The sequence below is a fragment of the Melanerpes formicivorus genome, unplaced genomic scaffold, assembly GCF_026170545.1.
Source record: "Melanerpes formicivorus ecotype bairdi unplaced genomic scaffold, bMelFor1.0.p_v2 SCAF_16, whole genome shotgun sequence".
In the NCBI taxonomy this organism is placed as follows: Eukaryota; Metazoa; Chordata; class Aves; order Piciformes; family Picidae; genus Melanerpes; species Melanerpes formicivorus.
This window is the reverse complement of record NW_027142368.1, coordinates 9,690,251-9,711,137: the sequence shown is the minus strand read 5'-3', so window position 1 is coordinate 9,711,137 and position 20,887 is coordinate 9,690,251. Positions and strand designations below refer to the sequence as shown.

Genomic DNA, 20,887 nt, shown 5'->3' with positions numbered 1-20,887 from the left:
AGAAGGGTTTTTTTCCTTGTGTTTAGGTGGAACTTTGCATGTTTCATTTTGTGCTTATTATCCTTTGTCATCTTGCTGGGCACTACTGAGAAGACTCTGGTCCCATCCTCTTGACCTGTGCCCTTTAGTTGTTGATGGTGAGTGGTGGGACAATTCCCTCTCAGTCGTCTTTTCACCAAGCTGAACAGCCCCGAGTCTTGTAAGACAAATGCTCCACTCCCCTCAGCATCTTTGTAGCCTCTGCTGCACTCCTGTAGTTCCCTGTCTCTTGAACTGGAGAGCCAAGAACTGGACACAATACTCCAGATATGATCTCACTAGAGCAGAGTCGAGGGGACAACTCCCTTGACCTGCTGGACATCATTCTTTACAGTGCATCTCAGGATAGTATTGGCCTTAGCGTTGATAGCTCATGGTGAGCCTGACCACTAGCACTCCCAGCTCATCCACAAAGCCTCTTTCCCGCGGGTTAGCGAACCCGCCCTACTGCCTCCGTGACGTCAGAGGCGGAAGTCCCTCCTCCCGCCCTCGTGGCTGGCTGGCGCACTCTCACCCACGCACGGCAACGCGGAAATGGCGGTGCCACCGCAGCAGTTCCACCCCTTTCGCGTTGTCATGCTGGTGAGAGGCGTGTCCCTCTAGAGCCGCCGTACTATCGATGTGGCCTGAGGAAGGAGCGGCTCCACGTCAGCCATCGCCGGAGCGGGAGCGCCGCGGGCACAGCTCCGCACCGGGCCCGACTGGACTGCACCGGGCCACCGCTCCACCGGGTACGGAGCCTTGCGTCAGGGGAGCAGCGGTTTTGCTGGGTGCTGCTCAGGGCCGTCAGGGCCGTGGCGGTGCCGCTGCTGTTCCGGCGTAGCCGGGAGGCCTGAGGCCTCCTGGCCCCGCCGGCGTCTTCCCTTCCTGCTGATTCCCTCAAGCAAGCCCCCGGCGCTATTAACGGAGGACCGTGGGCCTGTGGATTTGGTGCCGTTGTAGCACGACTCCCACAAAGGTGCCGGGGTGTTGCGGTGATGTGGGCTCTGAATATCTTCAAAGGAGCGGCAGGCAAACAAGGGCATGCAATATTTTAACTCTTAGTTAAAAGTGCTCGGTGTTTTGAGCAAAACGTAGTCACTTGGAGAATTAGGAGCGAAATCTCCCTAAACTGGCTGCAAATTTACTCGGGGTTTTTTAGTAGACGTTTTCACATTCTGTATTGTAGGTCCGCATCTATAAAGTGATGCTTTCTCAGCGTTTGGGTTCCTTAGGTGCCCCAGTTCACAAGGCTTTCCAAGAATGTAGAGCAGGTGTGGCTTCCCCCCCCCTGTGTTGTATGAACTGTGTAGCTTTCAATTTCCTGATACACGTACTCAAAAATTCTGTTGCTGGAGAAGTCTGTGCTTGTGGGGATTGTATGTTAGATTAACTTGTGGTTTCAAGGCATTGTCCCTTGGAGAAAGACTTGGTGGTGGTTCTTCTGCTGTGATTGTTTAGAGATTTTCTGTGTTTGAGGTCTTTGGATGAGTGAAGATACCACATCTACTTTTTACAAAGGTCTACTTCATGGTCTGTGTGAGTTAATGGAGATGAAGGTGCTAACTGCAGGGCTTTGAAGCTAGAGTTCTGGAAAAGTATGTAAAAAGCTGCTGCTGAATCAAGAAAACAGTCATATTTTTAAAATTAGCAGGGGCTGTTTATGTAGATATTTATAAAGAAAGAGCTTGAAGGATCTAATCCTTAAAAATAGAGAATTTGTATTAAAGGCATTCTTTTAAAAAACACTATTAGTTTTTTGGGGGGTAGTAGTTGTGGTACCTATAGCTGTCTTATTTTCTTGCTTAGAAAGAGGCTGCAGCCTAGGTTAGCACAACTTACTTGCTTCCTGTTCAGCCTGAGGTTCTCTAGGTGCCCAACTAATGAGAAGAAGGACTTTGGACACAGTGTCAGCTTGTGTAGTGCCTTAAGTGTTCGTTCAAATACCACAACTCTGTCCCACAAGCCCTATGAGGAGAGGCTGAGGGAGCTGGGGCTGCTTAGCCTGGAGAGGAGGAGACTCAGGGGTGACCTTATTGCTGTCTACAACTACCTGAAGGGGGGTTGTAGACAGGCAGAGGTTGGTCTCTTCTCCCAGGCAGCCAGCACCAGAACAAGAGGACACAGTCTCAGGCTGCGCCAGGGGAGGTTCAGGCTGGAGGTCAGGAGGAAGTTTTACACAGAGAGAGATTGCCCATTGGAATGGGCTGCCCAGGGAGGTGGTGGAATCGCCATCACTGGAGGTGTTCAGGAGGAGACTTGACAGGGTGCTTGGTTACATGGGTTAGTTGATTAGGTGGTGTTAGATGATAGGTTGGACGCGATGATCTTGAAGGTCTCTTCCAACCTGGTCTGGTCTGGTCCGTTCTGTTCTGTTCTATTCTTTTTCCTCAGTGGGGCAGTGCTCTTAACCAGGATGGGCGTGGGTATTTGTGGTCTGTTGGATTTTGTTTGTTGTGCTTAGTGCTTACACACTTTGCATCCGAGAAGTTGTCTGCACAGGTGAAAGAGGTGATGGGAGCTTGCATCCCCACACAATAAACAGGCACATTATTGAAAGCTTTATGTCATGGAGGTATGGCCCTGCTTGATTGTTGAATTAGCAGAAAGTGATCTGCAGTGAAAGCATAGCCTTGAGTTGGAGAGTTTAGTGTTGTCATCTTTATATAAATCCCACCTTTAATGGGGATCATTTTGTTCAGTTCTGTTGCCTCTATTATTAGTTAGTAATAGTAATTAGTTAGCAATAGTAATTATGTAAAACAAATTTGCCTCATGTAGTATAACTTAAAGACATCTTCCTTGATCTAATGATTTGTTAAAGACTTCAAGAAAATTAATTCCTTGTAGTAGGAAGTAACATTTTTTCTTTGCTGTGTTTGTCATTATGGCAACATAGTATTAAGAGAGCAGGCTCAAACTTGAGTGGTTTTCATAACTTTAAGAAATGGAGTAAGAAATTTATTTGATCCTGGGTGTCTGTTACATAAGATTAAAAAGTCAAACATGAGGAAGAGGATTGAGCTTAATTGCCTGTTTTCTTATCTGAACTGTCAGGCACGCAGCAGCTTCGATGGGTCTGTGAGCTCATACTTTTCATTATGAAAATCCTTACCTTCCTCATTAGTGTCTAGCAGAGCAGGTAACCAGTACAGGTTAGCTGGTCTGTGGATCCTGGGCAGATAAAGGACGGTCCAGCTGCCCTCTCCATGTTATCGTTTCTGCTCTGTTGAATCTCATGCTGCTCTTCAAAGCCTCCTTCATAGGCTGATTCAACTTGTTATAAACAAGTCAAAAGATACTGCCTTCTTTCCACCCCTTGTGACGTTTTTCAGCTGGTTTTGCAGCTTGGATCAGTTCACCTGGAGGGGCACAGGATTATGGGAAGGATATTGGGAATGCAGAGTCAGGATCAGAGGATGAGTAAATGAGGGAAAGGCTGCTACATGCATCGGTTCAGCTTCTCTCAGGTGCCTGTACACTTGTGTTATCTCTAGCTATGCATTCTAAGTAATGGAAAGTTTTCTTTCATTTACTTTCTGGGTTTTTTAAATCTTTGATAAACTTCATGCTCTTAATTTTTTTTTTGTTGTTGCTAATAGGAATATTTTAGAATAACAGAAAAACAAGAAGGCTTTTGAATGTTTCTTCTCAAGAAACCAGTAATTTCTCTGAGTCTTGAACTCAATTACGAAGGCATTTTTGTGTTGCTATTAAAATCTGTTCACTTTGGGCTGGCTTTGTTTGCTTGTTTTTTAGGTTGTCTGATACTCCTGTCAAAATACTTCTTCCTCTGAGAAAACTTGTGTAACCAAGAGCCATGACAGCTGCAGAGAACGTGTGTTACACGTTAATCAATGTTCCGATGGATTCGGAACCACCTTCTGAAATCAGCTTAAAAAATGACCTAGGCAAGTAATGGGCAATGATTTGAAGGACGCAAGCAAGTCAGTTTGATCTTTATTTTATTCTGTGGATTTTTGAAGAGTGTGCAATCCTGTTTTGAGAAACTTCTTGGTATTTATCTTAGGTGTTTTAGTTTTGATTTACACCCACCTCCACCCCCCTTAGTCTGTACAAAAATATGAAATCTTTTCTTGTCTTTCTGTTTGAAGAATACCGGCTTGGCCTAAGGCAGATTCAAGTAATGTCTTGATAAGCAACTGTCTTATCACTTTTTCTATGCACTGTTCTGTCTCATTCACCAAGAGGGTGGTGTCAGTGTTTAGTATATGTATGACATCAGAGTTCATTGTAGTATCCTGGCATAAAAGGCTGTTTAAGTTTGAGCATTGAAACAGCTGTGAAATTTGTTGAACTTTGGTTAATTCCAGTATTTTAACCCTAGAATTAAGACTGAACTTTATGCTTATTCTCTAAATTTCTCTTGCTTCCTCTTTATCCTTTTAGTAGAAGTAAGGGTGTGAATTATATTGGTTTGGTATGCTATACTGCACTCCTTCAGAGGAGCTTTGTGGCTGGTGACACTGAAGATGAGTATTCCTGTTAAACTAGTGGTGATGTCTTTAGCCTGTCTGATTTCATCTCCTTCTCCTCTAGAAAAAGGAGATGTCAAGTTGAAGACAGAGGCCTTGAAGAAAGTAATCATTATGATTCTGAATGGTGAAAAACTACCTGGGCTTCTGATGACCATTATACGTTTTGTCCTGCCTCTCCAAGATCATACCATCAAAAAGCTGCTGCTTGTTTTTTGGGAGATAGTGCCCAAGACCACCCCAGATGGCAGACTCTTGCAAGAAATGATCCTTGTGTGTGATGCATACAGAAAGGTAGCCCATTATTTATTTCAGTGCTTATGTTCTTATACTGGATTTCCACAAAAAGTGGATAATTTGGGGTTTTTTAGTGAATATTAAAATGGTTTCTGGTCAGCATTTCCTACCTGTTAGGTCTTGGTGCTTCAGAGCTGGATAACTGCATAACCAGCAGATCTACTACCAAGGAATTTTTGTTTCCTTTTACTATGAAGACTTAAACAAAAAGAAAAAGTGCTCCTTATTTCCAAGTCAATCAACCTCAAAGATGAGGATTAACCTAATTAAAGTCTTCATAGTGTCTTGGGACAAGCAATGGGTCATGAAAGTACACTGGTTTTTTAATAGCTTCATTGTGGAATATTTGAGACACTTCTTCCCAAAGATAACAATCCCTTCAGCCTCTCTGGAAATGGGTCAGAAGCAGATGAACTCTGATATTCACCAGAGGTTTGTATCCAGAGTGTGGGCCTGCTTGCAGGGTGGGCTTTCCCAACCTTAGTAATTGGAGAAGACACATACAACACAGAAGATGATCCCACAGGCTTTTTAAGTTTTACTAAACAGAATGTGTGATTTTAAATATTGCAAACCAGCAGTGTTTTAAGAAGGAATTTCATGAGAAGACAGTGAGGTGGGGTCATGGATGTTGGGAACTGATACTCTGGAAAGCTGGGGGGGGGGGGGGGGGGGGGGAGGAAGCTGGCCTAAAATTTAGGGTGAAGAGTCTGGCATTTCAAATATGTTTCTTGTTGATTTTAGGATCTTCAGCACCCAAATGAATTTATTCGAGGCTCTACTCTCCGTTTTCTTTGTAAGCTGAAGGAAGCAGAATTGTTGGAGCCTTTGATGCCAGCCATTCGTGCGTGTCTGGAGCACCGTCACAGCTACGTGCGCAGAAATGCAGTTCTGGCCATTTACACCATTTACAGGTAAATGCCAGACACGATTTAAAGCTGTGGATGCAGAAACGCAGGGGTAGCTTTAGTAATGTAGGTAGTTTTTGAGATCTCATAAACATTTCTCAGCCGTTGGTGTGGTGTTTGGTTTGGGATTTTTGTTTGCTTTTTCGTTTTTATCTAAATGGACTTCTCTGGAAAAGCAAAGGTACTGCTGCTGCTTTCTTTAGACTGATATCCTTATACTGCAGATTGATTTGTATGGGCAAATGCTTTTCTTAATCACCTGAACATTATGCTTATATAAATTTCTTCGAAGGAAGACATTCTTCATGTACTGCAGTTACTCACAAAACGTTATTGCAGCTGTTACCTGAACAGTGTGGCTGAATGTTTCTACTAAGCAAAAACTGTTGATGGGTAATGTCTTAGCTGTCAGGATAAGGTTTTTAAAGATCCTCAAGCCTGTTCAGTTTCAAGTAGCTACGTAAAACCTATGTATCACTGGTTTATGCTTTTGGAAATTTGGTAAACACTTGCCTTTAGGGTATGCACCCTAGCTTCTGCTCCTTACCAGTACTTCTAATTATGGTTGGGTTGTCTTTTTTGAAGAAATTTTGAACATCTTATACCTGATGCTCCTGAACTGATCCATGATTTCTTGGTGAATGAGAAAGATGCAAGCTGCAAAAGAAATGCATTTATGATGCTAATTCATGCAGATCAGGTAAGGATATGTCTTGAAACTTACTTGGTGTAAATACTTGAAAGTGTGCTAGGTAACTAGCCAGTAGTTTGTTGGTGGTATAGACTATTCATGGAAAAAACCCAAACCTGATAAGAAATTGTGAAATACTTGGTAAATGAAAAAGTTTAAGGCTTTAGTGTTGTCTTCATTTTGAAGGAAAAACACTATTTGGTGAAGATATATGATGGTGCTGAAAATTGTAATAAGTGTTGCCAAGTGACCTTACTGAGACTGAGAAGCTCTCCATTACCTGCTAGCTTTTAGCTTTTGCAGTGCTAATTTCTATGTAGCATTTTGCATTGTTTGCTCTACAGAAAATTCCATTTTGTGCCTGATTACCATGAGTTTTGTCTCTTTCTGCCATTTATAGAGGGAATTGGTTCATTTGCTCTTCAGGTTTCTAATATTTCTGTAAATTGTATTTAAATTCAAAGTTGAAGGTTTGAGAGTATATGCTGGTCTGTAGTTTGATTGTTAAAACTTATTTTGATTTAAAAGGCATCTGAGTGAGCAAACTCAGGCTAATTGAGAATAATTTATCTTCTATTTGTATAGGATCGAGCTTTGGATTATTTGAGTACCTGTATTGACCAGGTCCAGACATTTGGTGACATACTACAGTTGGTTATTGTTGAACTAATTTATAAGGTAAAAAGGGAAATGTTTTGGCACATTTAAAATAAATGCATATACTAGATTGTATTAGGTTGCTTTTTTTGAAAGCAATAGGACATTGCTGGGAAAGGCTTTTAGTCCCTGTCAGGAAAATGTCATTGTTTAGTAGATTTGTCTCTTGAAACAAACTGCTCAAGTGTGCACAGGCTGGAGCAGTATGCCTCATCTCATTTGCTATGCATTCTTCATAGACATGAGCAGGGCATCTGTTAAAAAATCTAGTAGAGGCTGTGCCCTTGTTTTTAATCTGAGATTTTAAGACCTTGTGTCATTGCACAGTATTATCAAGAATAGCTTTTTAATAGTTTTCATAATTAGATTTTTACAAATGCGAATGACACTTCCTATCCCCAGGAGAGGATGTCCTCTTTTGCTTAATTTTCTCTTTGTTGTAAGATAAAGGAGCAGTTAAGCTATGTGATTTGCTGTTTTCATTTTTCCTTTGTGCTAACTTTACATTGTTCTTCCTTATCTAGGTCTGTCATGCAAATCCATCAGAGAGAGCTCGCTTTATTCGCTGCATCTACAACTTACTGCAGTCATCCAGTCCTGCAGTGAAGTATGAAGCTGCAGGCACTCTAGTTACACTCTCCAGTGCACCAACAGCAATCAAGGTACAAAAGTGATGTTTTCAGATGTTTCAGTAGCTTTTAATGTACTGTGTGCTGTACACTGATGCTTTGAAAGAGCAAAAGCTTTAGTGATAGGGGTGTTTAACATCACATTTGAAACACTGCTTTAAGCTATCTCTTAAAAATGGTCACAAAATAAGACAGTTCCTTGAGTAATTGCTATAATAATTATGTACAGTGTGTATTTTCCTGAATTTCTCTCAGAAATTAGCCCCTTTCTTCATTACCTAAAAACTGGTTTTGATCCTTTTAATTTTAGGCAGCTGCCCAATGCTACATAGATTTGATTATTAAGGAAAGCGATAATAATGTGAAGCTGATTGTTTTGGATCGGTTAATTGAATTAAAGGAGCATCCCTCCCATGAACGAGTGTTACAGGTATGTGAGCTGTCTCTTTTCCTGCAACTTTATGGAAGGATTTTCTTTCCTAAATTAAACTTTTCTGTGTTGTGATGCATGCAGAAATGTAATTCTGAAGTTTCAATCTTCTTTCAGTCTTTTTTTTTTTGGTATAAACATAACAGTCCATCTAATAAGGTTTTTTTGTTGTTTTTATTGTCTGCATAAGAATTAACAATGGCAAGGCTTAATGATGCAGCTTGCATGGTAGGCTCTTATGTAAATGTGGGAGCTATTAAATGAGCACTGTGAAGTTCCTAATGCCAAGGTTATCTTGCCTGGTTGTCGGTAGATTTATGTATTGCGTGTCCAGAAAGTCTTTGAGAATCACCGAGGACTGAAAATTAGAATTGTGTGAAAAGGAAGTAATTTAAAGCAATGAAGTAGTTAACCATTTTATTACTGTTTCAGGATCTAGTGATGGACATCCTCAGAGTGTTGAGCACCCCAGACCTGGAAGTGCGCAAAAAAACCCTTCAGCTGGCTCTGGACCTTGTCTCATCAAGAAATGTGGAGGAGGTAAAATCAATATTACTTTTGTTTCATTACGCTATTTTTTTTGTTGGGAAAATATGTGACCTGACTCAGTTTTATTTGAACTTACCTGCAGCTTGTGATTGTTCTGAAGAAGGAAGTGATTAAAACTAATAATGTGACAGAGCATGAAGATACAGACAAGTATCGACAGCTGCTTGTTCGTACCTTGCACTCCTGTAGCGTTCGGTTTCCTGACATGGCTGCAAACGTTATCCCAGTGGTATGCAAGTATTTCATTAATTGTTACTAAATATGTTCTAGTTATACCCAAAACCTGGGGAATAACTGAAGCTGAGGTATTTCTAATAGCGCCCTTACACAAAGCAATACTGTTTTTAATCCCTAGAGAAATCCAGGTCTTTTGATGCTGTCTTTTGAGACTTCATTTTTAAATAGTTTTGAAGAAGGTGAGCTGGAGAGTGCTGTTGTTTAAAACTGCAATAACTTGTATCATTACCAAAACAGTTTGAGGATTATGATAATTGGTAATTGTTCAGAATGGGTGTTTGGCTTCAGCTTTGTTCAGTGGGAGACTGAGATGAATTGGGAGCTGGCTAAACAACAAGGCCCAGAGGGTCATGATAAACAGTGCAGTCCAGTTTGAGACCTGTAGTTAGTGGTGTCCCCCGGGGGTCAGTGCTAGGTCTAGTCCTGTTCAACGACCTAGATGAAGAGATGGAGTGTACTCTCTACTCTGCCCTAGTTAGATCACATCTGGAATATGGTGTACAGTTCTGGGCTCCCCAGTTCAGGAGAGGCAGGAAACTACAGGAGAGAGTTCAACAGAGGGCTGCCAAGATGCTGAGGGGACTAGAGTATCTCTCTTATGGGGAAAGACCTGGGACTGTTTAGTCTGGAGAAGAGAAGGCTGAGAGGGGACCTTATCAACATCTACAAATATCTGAAGGATGGCTGTCAGGAGGATGGAGCCAGTATCTTTTTAGTGATACTTGGTGATAGGACAAGGGACAATGGACATAAGCTCAATCACAGGAAATTCCATCTCAACGTGAGAAAGCATTCTCTGGGCAGCCTGTTCAGTATGCCATCACTATCACAGCATTCTGTGATTCTGTGATCTATATGCAGTTTTATTTTTCTGAACATAGAAGGAAAATGCTACTGTTCAAACTCAGCCATGCTTCTCCTTGTGCTCATGTTCACTCTTTCATGCCAGCTGATGGAGTTCCTTAGTGATAACAATGAAGCAGCAGCTGCTGATGTCCTGGAGTTTGTGAGAGAAGCGATCCAGCGATTTGATAACCTCAGACCTCTTATTGTTGAGAAGATGCTTGAAGTTTTTCATGCTATTAAATCTGTCAAGTGAGTCCAAAATATGATACCACATATTGGAGCAGCCTGTGCTTCACTGCTATTGATGGTAAAATGCCATTAAATATGTACCAAAGCCCTTGCAACCCGTACATGAAGAGGAATAACTGAAGCTGAGATGTTTTGGGGGTAGATGATTTCTAGGTACAGCTTCCTAGTCTACTTCTACAAAAGTTAGACTGGGCTCTTGCTGCACTGAGTAAAGAAAATAAATTCAAGTTTAATTTTTATGGTGTAGCTGATATTTGCACTTGCTAGAAGACAGCATTGTTGACAAAGACTAACTGTAAAGCATTCATGTTCTTGTCTTTCATCTTTTCCTATGTGAAGGAAAGATGTCAAGATTAATACAGATGGGAATAGCAAATAAGATATATTCTCTGCTATACTTGCTCCTTGATATGCTAAGGCTGAAAGGATACAAACTTTTTTACTGTCAGTTGTGACCTTTTGCATTCTCAAGACTGGCTTTTGCCACCTGATCATAAATTGTTCCCCTTGATGCTAATCTGAGTATATCATGAAAGCATGACTGAAATTACTTTTGTTGCCTTAGGATTTACCGAGGTGCTTTATGGATCCTTGGAGAATATTGCAGCACAAAGGAAGATATACAAAGTGTAATGACGGAAGTTCGCAGATCACTGGGAGAGGTGTGTTTACTTTTTGAGGCTAGCTCCTTGTTTGCTTACTACTATGCAGTATGTTTTCTAAGAAAAAGGTATTTTTTTTCTATTTAAAAAGTTAAGATGCAACAAAGTTTTGAGCAGTTGTGACATGTAATGGCACATACACAAGAAATCTCAAGTAAAATCTAGTTAGAGTTTGGCATTTGCTAATGATTTTTATTTTAAGTAGCATACATGAAACTAGCATATATGGAGTGATATCTATTAAAAGGGGAGATGAGAAATTCCTTATTTCAGAATATTATGGCAGCTTTAAGATACATTTTAATTATATCCACTAACAAAAGAAGAGTGCTTTAAGTCTGGGTTCTGGAGAGATCCAAGACCTCCTGGGCAATGTGAGCTTTATTGCATGAGTAAGAGGTTTCTGTATATATTTCAACATCTGCCAGTCTCCTCAAATTTTCTTAAAACTGTTGCACTGTAACTGTACTTAGAAAAAAACCTAGGAGATACATTTTTTGGGGTTTGTTTGTTTCCTAAAACCTTCTCCCGAACACAAATACCATGTTTTGTATTAGTTACAACAGTTGTCTCCTGTTCATTTCTAGATCCCAATAGTAGAATCAGAAATCAAGAAAGAAGCTGGTGAGCTGAAACCTGAAGAAGAGGTGTCCGTTTGTCCAACCCAAAATTTGTTGACAGACATGGGCATTTATGTCACACAAAGCCCTCTCAGTAGTTCCCAACCTTCCAAAAAGGAAGATGACAGGTATTTAAGAGTTCATTCCAGGCCAGCAGTGAGCTGGGTCATTTATTTATTTGTTTTTAGTGGTATTCTCTCTCATGCAGAGTTTAGTGGTTGAGGTGTTACCCTGTTTAAAGGTATTAGACCCATAGATGATACCAGATAGGAAACGGCCTAATTGATTAGGATTTGTCATCAGAGGTTGCTGCATATCAAAAAGGACAATATTCATTATGGTGTCTTAAAGTCTAGTTGATTCATACATAAAATTCCCTGACAGTTTAAATTTGATACAGAGATGTTGCCATCAGACTACAACCTTGTTTGTTTGTTTGTTTTTTTTCTTCCTTAATATCACCTTGCACTATTTAATACTTAGTGTAGTTTATTAGTAGCCAGAACAATTGCTGTATTTCCTTAACTACCGTAGATGAGCTTCTTCATCTTGCCTAGTCATTATCATCTCAGAGCTACAATGAAATTACGCATTACACTCTTCCCTCCGTGCTCTATATGGAAATGGCTGTGCATATCTTCTGTATCTGGAAATAAAGGGAAAGAAACCTGCTTCTGAGACCTTTCAAGCTTGTTTTGGTTGTAGAGTGTGGGTATTAAGGCATGAAGATAAGTGGGCAAAGGAGTGTCATCCAGAACTCTCTTTCTGCATATCCTTTCTCTTTGCAGACCTCCCTTACGGGGATTCCTGCTCGATGGCGACTTCTTCGTTGCAGCTTCCCTTGCTACAACTTTGACTAAGATTGCTTTGCGATATGTGTCACTTGTTCAGGAAAAGAAAAAACAAAATGTGAGTCAGCTATTATGTTTTCACTGTAGTTGCAAAGAAGAGCTGGTTAAATGGGCAGAAAATGTGTTCAATTCCAAGTGAAGTCCTAGCTATGTGGTTGGATAATAGTGATAATTTGAGTCACAAAGAGAGCTGACTGCTTTCCAGCCTCTCTATCTAGACAGTCTAAATCATGCTGCTTGATTCCTATACAGTAAGTACTAAAAAAACCCCTCCAAAAAATAAAATCTCTTACTGCACACCTTTTTGTAAATAAGTCTGAAGTGTTTCTGTCAAGCTGTGAGAAATGCAGTAACCTTCTTCCATTCTCTTTCCTTTGTCCTCGTTCTTAGTCCTTTATTGCTGAAGCTATGCTGCTGATGGCCACTATTCTCCATTTGGGAAAGTCGTCTCTCCCTAAGAAGCCAATTACAGATGATGATGTGGATCGTATTTCCTTGTGCCTGAAAGTCTTGTCAGAATGTTCTCCTCTTATGAATGATATTTTCAACAAAGAATGCAGGCAGTCCCTCTCTCATATGCTGTCAGCCAAGCTAGAAGAGGAGAAACTCTCCCAGAAGGTGAGGTGTTATAAGTGTATAACCATAAACAGACTTTTTAATGGATGTTCACATCCAAGCTGGTCCCAGGAATGTCACCATTTGATTGTGTATAGGTCAGCCTTGACTGTCTTTCCATCATGAGGAATGCAATTCATTGTGAGTTCTTGAATATTTCTCTTTCTGCAGAAAGAATCTGAGAAGAGGAATGTGATAGTTCAGCCGGACGATCCCATTTCCTTCATGCAGCTTACTGCTAAAAATGAAATGAACTCAAAAGAAGACCAGTTTCAGCTTAGCCTTCTTGCAGCAATGGGCAACACACAGAGGAAAGAGGCTGCTGATCCTCTTGCATCCAAACTTAATAAGGTAATGTGAATGTCACTTTGTGCTGCTTCTGTATGAGATCAGCTTCAAGAGTCGCAGAGCAGAAGTGATGAACCAGGCGGTGCTGGCTGATAAGAAAGATCTGGATATTTTCTAGTTAGAATCAGGTGAAGAAGAAAAGCCTTTGTGCTTAAAGTGGGAGAGAATAATAACAAGGATAATTGGAGAATGCTGAGCTAGTGGGATGTGGAAAAGAGATTTTGATTATTTACTTGTCTGAAGAGCCCAATAAGGCTCACAGGGAAGAGAGTAGGGCTGTCACAAATGATTAAGACTCCCTTTCCTTGGCTGGCCACCCAAGCTACTGCCAAGTGCAGTGCATCCTTGTTTTACTCTCTATCTTTTTTTTTTCTCCCTACTGGTTACCAGGACCTGCAGGGAAGGTCCAAAGAGGATGGGGTGGGGAGGGGGAAAGGGGTTAAACCCCCAGACTTTTGTCCCTTAAAAGTCTGAGTTAATCACTTTTACTGTTTAAAGGTACCTTTCTTTTCATGTTGAGTCAGTGTTTCTTTGTCCTGCTGATGTTTTTAAGAACAGATGGCATTATAGTCCATATTTTAGGAGCACAGGTGAATTCAGCTCTGGGTACATTTTACTTGGAAAGGTTTTATAATTGTAGTGTGTACACAAAAGGACAATTCAATGTGTTTGTGTGCTCAATATGGACAGTTACTGTGTGTTTAGGCATACATTGATGAACTATTTATTTTGGAAGACTTATACATAGGCATTAGGTTTCCTAAGCATGACAATTTCTTTAAATGCTATTTTCTAGACACAACTTGTGTTTATCTTGTAGTATGTTCTCCTACTTTATTTTTCTGTTTTCCTCCTTTTTTTTTCCTTACTAATAAGTTCATTCTGTGAAATTTAAACCTTTTTGTCTACCTGCTTAATTTGGAGGTTCATATTAAACAATGATGTATTTAATTGCACTTTATTCTTGGTTTTGTTGGGTTTTTTTTGACATGGTTCCATATTTTAAAGTGGTTTATGAGGATAAAAATACCTTAAACTCTTTTCTTTTACAGGTTACTCAGCTGACAGGTTTCTCAGACCCTGTCTATGCAGAAGCATATGTCCATGTCAATCAGTATGACATTGTGCTGGATGTGCTGGTGGTCAACCAGACCAGCGATACTCTGCAGAACTGCACGCTAGAGCTAGCCACATTGGGTAAGGATCACTGCTGGAAACAAAGCAACTGCTGAGCAGTACTGAGGTACTGGGCCTGGGCTCCCAGGTGTAAGGAGTTTCAGCAACACTTCTAAATGCTTATAAATTCATGCCACCTGGTTACCATTTTGAAAAGCCATCTCCCCTAGGTGGTGGTTTAGGTTGGACATAGGAACAATTTCTTCCCTGAAACAGATGTCAAGCTGAGGAACAGGCTGCCCAGGGCAATGGTGGAGTCACCATCCCTGGAGGCTTTTAAAAGTTATGGAGATGTGGTGCTGAGGAGCATTGTTTAGTGATGACCTGGCAGTGCTGGGTCAGTGGTTGGACTTGGCGATTTTAAACACCTCTTGCAGCTTCAACTGTTCTATGACTCTGTGGCTGGAGAGGCATAACCTCCCTCCTAATCTTTTGTGAATAGTTTGGTCAGATTAATGAAGATATGTATAAAACCAAAAATGTGACTTAATATATTGTTGATGTCTTCAAATACATTGCAAAAACTGACTTGATGCATCACTCCTCAGTGTAGAACTGATGCAGTTCATCCTGTGTTCACAAATTGCACAGCCTGATAGAACTAAGGAGTCTTTTACAATTGCTTACTAAAAAATTAGGAAAAACACATATTTTACTATTTTTTGGGAGCAATTGTATTCAAAATCAAGGTGACACTTTGTCCTGTTTATAAATAGTTTTGTGCATGTAATACCAGACATTGAACTTTGGCTTTGAGACACCTGACTGTAGGATTAGGTATTACGATGTTGTCAGTGATAAAAACACAAGGTAGAATTGCCCATTACCTGATTGGTAAACATTTAAGTGGACTTCAGATTGAGTTAAATATTTCAGGCCAGTATTTACATTTGTTTTCAGTGGGATTTCTGTAAATAAACTAATATTTTAACTGACATTTGAAGTGTAACATAAATTACTTTGTCTTGCAGGTAGCAAACTAGGGGGGAACCTCACCAAAACCAACCAAAACCAAAATTACCAATCAGCTAACACCATTCTGGTGGAATTTAGTGCAGCTCTGTAGAGATTAGAATTGAATGAAAAAAAATACAAACAATGTTGTTCCAAATGCTATACTTGCTGTGTGCTGTTAGTCTTCACTGTTCTCTCTCTCCCAATTACTTTACACAGGTGACTTGAAACTGGTGGAAAAACCATCTCCTCTGACACTTGCTCCACATGATTTTGCAAACATTAAAGCTAATGTCAAAGTCGCTTCAACGGAAAATGGAATCATTTTTGGTAATATTGGTAAGTGAACAGTTGAGTGAGCAGCATTAACAGTGGTGTGCTGCACTCTGGTCACAACAGCCCCATGCAGTGCTACAGGTTGGGGTCAGAGTGGCTGGAGAGCAGCCAGATAGAAAGGGACCTGGGGGTACTGATTGACAGCTGGCTGAACATGAGCTAGCAGTGTGCCCAGGTGGCCAAGAAGGCCAATGGCATCCTGGCCTGTATCAGAAATAGTATGGCCAGCAGGAGCAGGGAAGTCATTCTACCCCTGTACTCAGCACTGGTTAGGCCTTAAGTACTGCGTCCAGTTCAAGGCCCCTCAATTTAAGAAGGACATTGAGACTTTTGAACATGTCCAGAGAAGGGCAACGAGGCTGGGGAGAGGCCTTGAACACAAGCCTTATCCGGAGAGGCTGAGGGAGCTGGGATTCTTTAGTCTGGACAAGAGGAGGCTCAGGGGAGACCTTATTGCTGTCTACAACTACCTGAAGGGGGGTTGGAGCCAGGAAGGGGTTGGTCTCTTCTCCCAGGCAACCAGCACCAGAACAAGAGGACACAGTCTCAAGCTGCACCAGGGGAAGTTTAGGCTTGAGGTGAGGAGAAAGTTCTTCACAGAGACAGTTGTTGGCCATTGGAATGTGCTGCTCAGGGAGGTGGTGGAGTCACCATCCCTGGAAGTGTTCAAAAAAGAATTGGACATGGCACTCGAAGCCATGGTTTAGTAATCATGAGGTCTTGAGTGACAGGTTGGACTTGATGATCTTTGAGGTCTTTTCCAACCTTATTGATTCTATGATTCTACAATTTCTGAACTGCTTAATGAGCTCAAAACCAACTAAACCACTTTGTACTGGGAACAATGTATGAATATTTTGTGATGATTTAAAAAAAAAATTGTATCACTTAGTCATAGTAGAACATGCTGCCTTTAGAATGATTGTCAGCATGATGCTTGAAGCAAAGTCTGAGTTTGAAATGATCTAGGCTGCCTTGCCTGAAAGGCCAATGCACTTAACGCAAAGTTCTGTAGCACTGGAAGAGGGCAGAGGTCAGCAGTGAGATTGAAGGGTTGATTGTTGATAACTGGCAGATGGTAACTAAGCACACTCTTGTTTAGTGCAAATTCACTTTCTCAGACATGAAGGTGGTTTGTGTTTTATATTGCAGTGTATGATGTCTCTGGAGCAGCCAGCGACAGAAACTGTGTGGTCCTCAGTGACATTCACATTGACATCATGGATTACATCCAGCCTGCTTCCTGCACGGATGCGGAGTTCAGACAGATGTGGGCAGAATTTGAGTGGGAGAACAAAGTTAGTTTATGGTTTTTGTTGTTTGGTTGGGGTTTTCTGTTGATGCAGTAATTTTTTCTTCTTCCACATCAGTGTTATCTCTTGTGATACAAAACTCATTCAACCTCCACATTGGACATGGGCATTAAGTAGCTCATTCCCTTGTTGCTCTCTTGCCTGTTTCATGGACTTAGTGGTTTTTTTTCCTTACAAAAGAGGCAGAGAGCCTTACCTCCTGCATGGGAGGTGTCCAAATTGATGATTGTTGTATATTTTGACTCAAAGGTGAGAGAGCAACAAGTATAACCTTATGCTGAGACTGCAGAATTTTGCATATTGCTTAGCCTCTCCAGCTCTGAATTATCTTGTCCTCTTCTTTTTTGAATCACAGAATGGTTTGGGTTCTAAGGGACTTTTTAAAGGTGATTTAGTCCAGCTCCCCTGCCATGGGCAGGGACATCTTTCACTGTATTACTTTGCACTACAGCTGTAGCATATGGTTATGGATGCTACTTAAGACCAAGAAAATTATTTTAGGAGATGCTCAGCCTGTTAGTTACATATTTGTCAACAAAAGGTTTAAGGGAGACCATCTCATGCAATAGAACAGCATAATTTAAGAATGGAGTAGAAACATTAAAACAGAGTGGGAGATGTTTTACACAAAGTGTAGCCTTGTTTGCTACATGTATTCACTTCAGATTTAAGTGTCTGAGAAGGACCTTGTGAACAATATGCTTTAATACCTAATGTGTGAAGCTTTAGCAATCTGTAAACCATGCCTAAAAGGTGTTATCAAAGGAGTTCAAACAAGATGGCCCTGAGAGCTTTGTTTCTAGAAGGGAAAGGCAAAAGTAATTTTTATCAATAGTTCTGACAGTGTGTAAACTGTGTTTGGACAAGGAATCCACTATTTGCTGTAGAGAGTCAACATATTTAGCAGAGCACCATATTCACCTAATTGATTTTAGAAACCATGATAATAACAAAATTCTCACTCAAAACAAGTGGATGGCAGAAGCTGGAGACTTTGTATGACACCACCACATGATGAAGAGGTGCAGCTAGCTTACTGCATATGGTGTTCCTCAAAGGGAAATGTAGCAGTAATCTCCTTTCTAGAGTCATGAAGAACAGATGGTTTCAGAAATACCTGAGGTGCTAATTAAAGTAATTCCCATTTTTTTCCCCTCTTGAAGGTTACAGTGAATACAAACATCATTGATCTAAATGAATACTTACAGCACATACTGAAGTCAACCAATATGAAATGCCTGACTCCAGAGAAGGTGAGCTCTTTGCTTGGAGATTTTTAGAACCCTTTTTAGTTTGTGTGCTGCTTTGTTCAATTTGTTTAACATTTGTTTGGAATTTTATTAGAGAGGCTTGCTTACACTATAAAATGGTACATACACTCAGAGTTTTTAAATTGAGTGGGCTGAAATGAGTAAAAGCAAGTTAATGTTACCAAAATTCTCTGTTGCTTAATCACTTTAGCTGTTTCTTGCTGAGAGAGGAAATCAGAATGTGTATTTGAATTCATAGTGGATTTGAGGGAACCATCTATTTTTATGATGTGGGTTTTTTTCAGCAGCTCCAAATTCCTTTCTTCTCTGTCACATTTTACCTTTTCTTTTGTTAATTGAGCCTGTTTGTTGTAAAGTAGAATAAATCTGTACTATAGCTATTTGGTATTAAGATATATTAGCTTATAGGTATTACATGTATGGTAGCCAAAATAAGTATGGCAGCCATTGCTGCTATTTGACTTCTTGACTATTTTGTGGTTCAATAAATCAGACCATAAAATGCCATCCTGTTTTGTCTTGAGTACTCTAGGTTGCACATATTGCAATATTAACTACAGAAAAAGACCACCACTGTTTCCCACTGTATGGTTCTCACAGTTTACAATATGTATATTAAGAAAGAGGCTTAAATGATTCTCACAGTTTACAACATGCGTGTTAAGAAAGAAGTTTCAGTGTTAAATACTGACACCTACCCAGCCAACTGAGGATGGCCTTTCTAAGGAGTTCAAATGTGCTTTCTCTAGGCACTTTCTGGTTATTGTGGCTTTATGGCAGCCAATCTTTATGCACGTTCCATATTTGGAGAAGATGCCCTTGCAAATGTCAGCATTGAGAAGCCAATTCATCTGGGACCAGAGGCGCCAGTCACCGGCCACATACGGATCCGCGCAAAGAGTCAGGTAACGTGGCTGAGCTTTCAGAGCACTGGCACTCTTCTCAGGTGGAAGAAAATGTCCTCAAGAACTTGCACATTTGTGTGTGTGTGAGTGAAGTTTCTAGTACTAGGTAAATGGGAACACTTTTAGGGGAGGTTAGCCTTAGGTTTAAAGTTCTTCTACAGATTTTTGTGAGGAAAGAATGTCACAGAATCACAGAATGTTAGGGGGTGGAAGGGACCTCGAAAGATCATCTAGTCCAAGCCCCCTATCAGAGCAGGATCAGCTAGAGAAGGTCACACAGGAACTCATTCAGGCAGGTTTGGGATGTCTCCAGAGAAGGAGACTCCACAGCTTCTCTGGGCAGCCTGTTCCAGTGCTCTGTCCCCCGCACTGACATTTTTTTTCCTATGTTCCCGTGGAACATCCTGTGATCCAGATGCACCCATTGCTCCTCGTCCTATCACTGGACATCACTAAGAATAGCCTGGCTCTGTCCTCACACTCACACTTCATGTATTTATAAACATGAATAGAATAGAATTAACCAGGTTGGAAAAGACCTTTGAGATCATCAGGCCCAACGTGTCATCCAACATCATCTAATTAACTAAACCATGGCACCAAGCGCCCCATTCAGTCTCCTCTTAAGCACCTCCAGTGATGGTGACTCCACCACCTCCCTGGGCAGCCCATTCCAATAGCCAATCACTCTTTCTGTGAAGAACTTTTCTAACATCCAGCCTAAACCTTCCCTGGCGCAGCTTGAGACTGTGTCCTCTTGTTCTGGTGCTGGTTGTCTTTTTAATTAGTGTAACCATACCTTAAACCCATGTTATAGATCATCTCTCCCAGTGTATTATCATAAAATAGGCCTTTGGATGAATATGTCCTCCTTTATATATTAAGATGTTATATTTTATTTGCTTTTAAATAAAGAGCAGATACTCTCCTCAGTTCCAGGATCTGTTTCCTATTAAATTAGATATTTCATTTTCACACAAGAATGACATCGTTGTGATGAATGTCTTCTTTCTTTTCCTTGCAGGGAATGGCCCTGAGTCTTGGAGATAAGATCAATCTCTCTCAGAAGAAAACAAATGTATAAATTTTACCTAATGTCTTTTCAAGTCTTTTACAATTTAACCTTTAGGTATGTGGCTTTTGGGATCCAGAACATCTTATATTCTCCAGTGTTCTGTAATTGTAGAAGCCAAGCTTTTGAGCTGAAAGCATTCCAGCAGATAATTTATAGGTTCTCCATGATTGATACTGAGTAAAACTTTAAATCTCCAGGTTTTTTACTTTGTCCTGGATGTCATGTTTTCTTTGTCTCTAATACACACTGATGCTCACAGTACAATAAACAAATTATGCCAGTACTGTTTTGTCTGTAAATTATAATCTCTGTATTATTTGATCAGTGTTAAGTCTGGGCAGGGGTGTTATGATGCTGTAAGAAAAGAGGTGTGTAATAGCTGAAGTGTTTGCAATAACGGCTAGGCTTGAATTGTGTGAATGTCTGATCATGACTTAAAATACTCTGGCATGCCTGGGAGAATGTATATTCCACCACTAAATCAAAGGCTGTGTATCCTAAATGGTTGGTTTAGCAACACAATCACTTGGCACGGACAAGCTTGTAATATCAGAAAAGAAATGGTCAAAATTCAGCTCCTTCCAGTAAGTAGTAGAACCTTTAACTTTGCTTCTTAAATGCTTTGGTGACAGTGTTTCTATGAGTAATGTAACATTGCTGGTGATGTTCTTTTTGTAAATACAAAATAGCAGCCAAGTGCCACATTAGGCCTATAGCAGCATAAGCAGTATTTTCAGTGACTGCAGCCACTAGC

The 20,887-nt window shown here is 40.7% G+C and overlaps 1 protein-coding gene across 1 annotated transcript; it reads left to right on the top strand.

Annotated features, from left to right (window-relative positions):
- The first annotated feature begins 650 nt into the window (after positions 1-650).
- On the top strand, positions 651-20,416 carry COPB1 (COPI coat complex subunit beta 1). The gene is made up of 22 exons (XM_068148058.1): positions 651-770; positions 3,778-3,929; positions 4,579-4,808; positions 5,556-5,725; positions 6,305-6,419; positions 6,996-7,088; positions 7,592-7,729; positions 8,007-8,126; positions 8,559-8,666; positions 8,758-8,904; positions 9,862-10,007; positions 10,573-10,669; positions 11,257-11,417; positions 12,078-12,198; positions 12,531-12,758; positions 12,927-13,106; positions 14,156-14,300; positions 15,453-15,572; positions 16,722-16,867; positions 18,046-18,135; positions 18,903-19,058; positions 20,083-20,416. The coding sequence occupies exons 2-22, from the start codon at positions 3,839-3,841 to the stop codon at positions 20,140-20,142; spliced, it is 2,862 nt and encodes a 953-aa protein (XP_068004159.1). The 5' UTR covers positions 651-770; positions 3,778-3,838; the 3' UTR covers positions 20,143-20,416.
- Positions 20,417-20,887: the final 471 nt, after the last annotated feature.